The following is a 7,112-nucleotide window of genomic DNA, read 5'->3' as shown; positions in this document are numbered from 1 at the left end:
ATTTATGTATGTATTTTGTTATATTATAGGGGTCAGTGGTGGCACCTTGTGTAACAAACGTACATTGTGCTCAACTCAGGCTTCAAGTATTTGCATACAGTGTAATATTAATTGCAAATTAATTGCATAACATCTTTCATAGGTTTCATGGGTCTGCAAGCCACTAGAGTCACAAATGTTACCATGCTATATTGAAATCTAGACAGTTTGATTGATGCCGTATGGCCAATTAAATAATAATTTGACGCAGATGATGTGATGTGAAAATTGCAACTGGCTGAGTTATGATTTGATGTGAAAAATGGTTTTAGAAAATTTAACACATGAAATACTGTAGTTTGAGGTCCAATAGGCAGATGCACTAAGCATTAACTAAAGTGTATCAGTCAAGTCAAATACAATTAGTATTGGACAAGGGGGTATGGGGGCTGATGGGGAAAAAATAGACATTTCATCCATGTTGGAAAAAAAATCTTTATTTCAGGAATTACAAATCATAGAAAAACTAAAATAGAATCTTTGTTAATACAATAAAACTAAGTATTAGTTATGTCACACACAATTGTCTATCTACTGTACGTACTATACAGAACACTGCTATTTGTAGAGGAAACAAACGTGTTTTCAATGTGCTTTTTTGGAAACATGTTGACTGCTCACGGTAACATCATTTGATAAATACTGAAAAAAGAGCATAATATCGGTTTTCTCCCTCAACACTTTGACCATACAAATAGAACACTGATAATTCCTTCTTATGAGAGGTTTAAATTCAGCTGAACTTCTGCTTTTCAACTTGGGAGTTATCCACCTTGTAGGATCGAGCAATATCACTAGCTAGTCTGAGGGGTAGAGATGCGTAATGGGGTGATAGACAGCAGAAACTGTACAGAAGCTTTAACGGCACAAGGTGTTTCTTGACTAGGGACTACAGTATCTGCATGTTAGCCAACTATGAACCAGTGCCTCACACGGGACAGAGGAATGAGGTCTGGGACGTAAGTGGAAATAATTTTTGCAACAATTTGCTTCAGACCTCATTCCTCTTAGTTTTTTGTGTACATTTTCTACTGTAATTTCTACGGGTTGTTTGTGGAGTCTTTAAGGCTTCATAGAGATGGCTTGGTGATCTTGCCCAGCATGAGGATGGCATTTGAGTCTCCTTCTATGACGGTGAAGAAGAACGGGCGGTTGATGGACAGCTTCAGAGGTATGCCTGCTTCCTGGTTATTGTCCTGCTCTGCTCCTTCCTCTGACATCTCAACTGATACCTTGTACAATGCCTTGGGCGATAGATAATGACCAGTTATTGACACTCGTACTTGTGCACAGTGGTGGATAAAGTACTGAAATGTTTTACTTAAAACTCATTCAGTGCCACCTGGTGGACACCGGTTTTGGCCCTCGTTGCCACCGAAGCCCAAAAGAAAGAAAATGAAATTATATTTTGCATGTCATGTGCATGTCATCACCTGCAAACCAGATTAGAGGAATTTTCAAAATATGGATAAAATAATAATAATAATAATATATATATATTATATATATAAAATAAAATTGTTCCAAAAAGGCGTCCATGGCACTTTAGGACGGGGAGGCGTCCAAAGGCGTCCTGTGGCACTGAGTGAGATTATTTAAGTATCAATACGGCAATGGAGAAATACTCTGTTACAAGTAAAAGTCCGGAATTGAAAATGTACTGAAAAAGTACAAAAGTTATTGGTATTAAAAATAGAAGTACTTATTGTACTACAATAATTGTAGTGGAGTGAATGTATAATATTTGCCTCTTTAGGTGTAGTGGAGTAGAAGTAAAAGTCTGCACGCGGGGGTTTTCACCCCAAGCACGGACAATTGGAAATACTCAGTAAAGTAAAATCAAAACTGTACTTGAGTACATTACTCAAGTTAATGTACTTAAGTTACTTTCCACCACTGCTCATGCAGATACAGACACACTATAGATCTGTATAATGTGACTACGGATAAGTGGTTGTGAAGATGGATGTGTCGAGACAACCGGCCGTTATATCTCACCTTATCTATAGTGAAGGGTTTGGTATTGCTGAGTCGGTCAAACTCTGCCTCGGAGCCTAACAGTTGGGTCTCTACTTCTGCAGACATGTTGCTCAGCAGAACACGCAGGTCAGTCACAGTAGACATGGAGAACTTGGGCAGAGAGAATTCCAACAGGCTGAATGGATCCATGTACAAAGAGACGGAGGAAAGGAGAGGTGAGTTGACATGTAATTGATTGACCCTCCACCTCCACATTCCAAAATGCATGGCTGCTATAGGGTATGCTGCACATTGACATGGCTGGACATATCTTTGATTGATTGACTGACTATGGAGGGGGGGGGGGGGGGGGGGGGGGGGCTTACAGATAGTCTCTGACTACGGTATTTTAAAAATAAATAGGCTAAACAAACTAGTAATAGTACTATAATCAGAACGCTAAGGCCTTCACAACAGATTGATGTATAGCTGTTGTATGAGACTTATTGACACAACAAAAATGTTGTGTCAGACCATGTGACTTCCATTGGAAATGCATTGGGGCGGCCATGACACTTACCCTTTGTTTACATCTAGCATGCATCAATGTATGCTAGATCGAAAGGTGTGAGTGAAGCCACTGTACTGTACTGTACTGTAGTGTAAATATGCTATTTCCGTGCTCGGACACAACCAATGACTGTATTTCTGGCAGATTCAAATGCTATTTGACTTCCACTATAAAATAAAACATTCTCGCTGGCTGTTCCCTGCTGTAGTGTATCTGATTGACTGGTGGCATCCCTGCACGGCCGAAGACCATGTTGATGTTTCAAAGAACCATACTTTCAGTTTGTTTTGTCGCAACGTATATAGTGGGACTATATTCCGGGCTTTGGGCTTTGATGTGTGTTGGGCATTAAACTCACCCCTCCTTGAAGGTCTGGTTCCAGCCAAAGATGATTTCGGTGCGTAGCTGATCTTCTATGTCATGGACACTGACCCCAACATGAGGCAGGACCAGCAGCATGTATGACTGTGCACTCAGAGGCAACTTCACCACCGTGCATCGCCGAGTCTTTTTGGTCAAACAACAACAACACTTTTTACTAGCAAGTACAGACATCAAGTCAGTGGGAATACATTTACTGTATGTGAAGCTGTGGCTCCCTAGTGAGGAGGGTTAGTGATACTGTTTATGCTTGGCATATATCCTCTGTAATTAGTAAGCCTTGCCACGTCATGAGGCCCATAGGACAGGAGCCGAAGCAGCAGGGAGGCATTGGGTCCCATTTCTTTGGTATGGCCCGGCCGGGGATCAAACCCTGACCTCCCCGTCTCAGGGTGGACACTGACCAACAAGGCCACTGAGCTGAGCTGACGTACAACTGCTTCACTGCCACTCCCCTCACCCCACACTCGCATTCAAAATTACAGTATCCAAAATGACTAAGACTATTAAGAACTGCACCAAATTACCTTGTCATTGACATAGCTGTAGTGGCCTGTGCGGGTCATCAAGGGAACCAGCACTGTGGTTGTATCATCGACATGGAACTCCTGCATGGATGTTTTCTCTGGTTGGAAAGCTGTCCTCCAGTTACCTAAAGAAACGCAGCCAAGAAAACCCTCAGATACTAAGTACAATAGACAATAGATTACAATAGCTTTTACGATACTCTGGGCTAGGTTACATGTATACCCATTTTACCCAACAGTTTCACATACAAAGTTAAATCTCTTAACTTGGACTTAACTTGGAATAGTGAACAATGTTAATTACAATACTAGGACCTTGAAAACAATTACGGTACCCATCCTAAATAAACTTTTATGCCATAGTCACAGGTTAAGGGCAGGCACACACATAAGACAAGGCAAACAGACATGAAGATTAACACACACACACACACACACACCTTTGAAGCTGAAGGAGCTGAAGAACAGGAGTTTGGCATCGGAGCTCAGATCTTTGAAGAGACCTTTCACGGTTCCGTCTGACGTCTTCTCCACAAAGTTGTTCACCTGCTCCTCTGCCTCCTGGGGCCCGGAGAAGTCCACGCCGCGGACGAAGGATGCATCTGAGAAGTCCTGCGTACCTTGGATAAAGTCCTCTGACAGACGGCAGTCCCGGCGCGTGAAGGCCCACACCCGGGTTATGATCTCATCTTTGGGTCCGCCGTCCACTCGAGAGTTGATGCTCTGCAGGGTCTTCAGAACCTTGTGTCCGTCCACTAGCGACACACAGTCCTCTCGGTCTGTGTCCAAGCCCAAGCCCAGAAATCTCTAGTCGATGGGGAGACAGGGTTGGGATTGAATTTCTGTTCTTTATAATGTGAAAGCACAAATCCTCATAGGTAGACTGGCCTATTAGTTTGTATTGCACAGTGCGCTCAGCGCGCTATATCCGAACGCACCCTTTCGTTAATTCATTGTTGAGACAATGAAGAATCATAGGGAAATTTTTCATCTTATCAGCTGACTCACTTCTTCGTTCTATACTACTTTTCCATGATCTTTTGGAACCTATATGATTTCAACGTAGAACTGCAACGTTCTCTTTTTTACTGCAATGCCATCTATGTGCCATAAAATGACAAAGGAAGAGAAAGAAGGCTAACCCAGATGAAGACAGTGCTGTCAAAAATACTAATAGTTAAATATATTTTGCTTTGGGGGCTCAAAGTATGCGGCTGTGTGTTTTCACCCAGGCTCCTACATAAGCTCAAAACAATAAATTGAATCAAGAACCTGATATGAGCTGGCGGTCTTCATGGAGGCCCCCAGGTAGAAGGTCACCAGGGATCCGAAGGCATTGACTGGAGAGAAGAGTGTGTTCGCTCCATGCTTCCTTTTGCTGAGATTCTGGTAAATCCTCAGGCCCAGAGAGTTCATCAGCTCGGCCAAAACCGCTGTCCTCTGCCCAAAACCGCTGTTTTGCCTCCGCTCGTCCTGGTCAGGCGCCCTGTTGTCAGGCGTCAGAGCGTTCATGTCGAGGGCCGCCACAGGAAGCGTGTCCAGATGCCTGTCGGGCTGGGCATTTAGAGTCTCGCAGCTGACATTCTCAGCGGCAAAGAGGTAGAAGGGGTGAACGTACACGCGGTTGGCTTGACTTCCAAAGAAACAGCAGCATAACAGGAGGAGAAGAGATAGGGACCAAAGTCTCTGCATTTTAGCTTCCTTAGCTGTCGATTGCACCTTGTTCTTGTATTTATTGAGGTTGCTCCGTCTATGAGAGGGGGCACGGATTTCATTAGTTTGGGATGCATGACATTGTTTCATTTCAAGCAACACAACAAACATCTTTCGTCTCTAGAACACAGAACATGGAGTGCATGAGTGCTGTGAATTGTGTGCCACTATGGTGTGATTTTACTCTCTGGCTTGCCTGGCAGGGTCACTAAACAGTAAAATCCTCAGTGTCGATGTAACGCAAAGAGTGTATAAAGGTAACCAAATGGACCTGTAAATGGGTCCATTTGGGTATATTTGTGCACACTGAGTCAAATTAACTCAGGATTTTGCAGTGTAGGTATAGACTATAGAGCACCATGTCAATGATTGATTCATTGCTCATTGTGAGCCCTCTCTCTCCTGGTGACCAGTGAATAAAAGAAGGCTTTAACCTCTGGAATAGAGGTCGCAGAGTTAATGAAGAGGAGCATGGATCTTTGTGTGTCTGTCTGTGGGTGTATGCGTGCGTGGGCGCCGCCTGCGTGCACACACAGAGAAAGGAAATCGAGCACTTGCTAAAATATGGTGCATGTTAAATGTGGCTATACCGCTGAGCTCAACATATTAACAATCAGCCCCGAAAAACGTAACGTGTAAAGAAAATACTCTAATTAATAAATACTAATTATGACTGTCACATAAAGGATAATTGGCTCAGTTGAACAAAATTGAATGGATGGATGGATGTTAAAACTTGATTATTCATTTATTTCATATCATTCATTTCACGTTTGCTCTGTGTACTGATTGTTCTGTAATGGCTTACCACCTCTAAAGAAAGTAAGATTGTTACTTTCACTGAAGTTACTGCAGAAGGCCCTCGAAGTGATCAATTGACTACTTTCACACAGATTACTCAAGCTCAATTACATAAAAACAGGACTTTATACTTTGAGTTGGATGTGATCCAGCAGGAGCAGAATGGACCGCTGGACTCCTGGAGGAGAAGAGTAAACAGCAGTGTCTTCTTTATTTGGACATACACTGCAGGACATGGCCTTGGTTCCTGATCAATACATCATGTACACTGTAGTGCTCAACTTTATGGCCAGTCCACCTTCGCTGGTGACTTGATCGCAGAGGTTAAATGACATGATGATGGTTCATGACCCTCAACCTCACTGAACACCAACTCCCAGCAAATTAAGCGAAGACAACAGATCAACTCTAAATCGCTGACAGTTCAGTTGCAATCCCAAATTGCAGACTTTTGGCTTACGTTTTGGATTTCCTGAGTCTGACTTGTCCTAACATTGGCTTGATGATCAGCCTTTAATTGTGTTTAAAGTTTCGTTCTTTTAAAGGAAATTGTTATCAAAACCCTCAATTTCTACAAAAGGCCCTATAAGAATTTCACTCTGCATCTCACTTCACATGGACATTCAAACTATCATTCATCAAACCAAGGCATAGAACAAACACAATAGTGAAGACACCAGGTACCATTATTTCTCTCCATATATCCAACAATCACTGCATTTCACATGAAACATCAAAAGCCATTAACTGCAGACTGCAGAGATCTCTTACCGTGTCCTGCTGATGTGATGTAGTGAGTGCGGTCCTCAGCTCTACTCCCTGGCTTTAACTCCAGGCAGCCAGCCTCAGCTCCTCGGGTTACTCATTAACCCACACATTGAGACTGGGGCTCTGCTGCCGTGACTCATAGTCAGCTTTGTACTGTTGAGCTGCCACTAGATAAATGAGTCGGAGAGAGAGAGAGAGAGAGAGAGAGAGACCACCCAATGGTGTTCTATACCAGCTACATCTTGACTTGTGAGCATGATGCAAGCACTTCCCACACATGTGGTGGGAGAGATCGTGGGGAAACTGAAAGTCCCCTTCATTGGAAGTCACAGGGAAGTCGGGGTTGTTTGGCT

General features: G+C 43.0%; 1 protein-coding gene across 1 annotated transcript; it reads right to left on the bottom strand.

Moving 5' to 3' along the window:
* Positions 1 to 522: 522 nt before the first annotated feature.
* On the bottom strand, positions 523 to 6,846 carry agt (angiotensinogen). Its single transcript, XM_083775275.1, has 7 exons — positions 6,763 to 6,846; positions 4,750 to 5,227; positions 3,918 to 4,284; positions 3,478 to 3,602; positions 2,928 to 3,076; positions 2,038 to 2,194; positions 523 to 1,283 (listed from the first exon to the last, which is right to left on the bottom strand). Exons 2-7 carry the CDS (start codon positions 5,167 to 5,169, stop codon positions 1,110 to 1,112), a joined length of 1,392 nt encoding a protein of 463 aa, XP_083631401.1. The 5' UTR covers positions 5,170 to 5,227; positions 6,763 to 6,846; the 3' UTR covers positions 523 to 1,109.
* Between the last annotated feature and the right edge of the window lie 266 nt (positions 6,847 to 7,112).

The sequence above is a fragment of the Protomyctophum parallelum genome (genome assembly GCF_964188405.1).
Source record: "Protomyctophum parallelum genome assembly, chromosome: 10".
Classification (NCBI taxonomy): domain Eukaryota; kingdom Metazoa; phylum Chordata; class Actinopteri; order Myctophiformes; family Myctophidae; genus Protomyctophum; species Protomyctophum parallelum.
The sequence above is the reverse complement of the archived record's forward strand: the minus strand, read 5'-3'. Positions and strand labels throughout refer to the sequence as shown.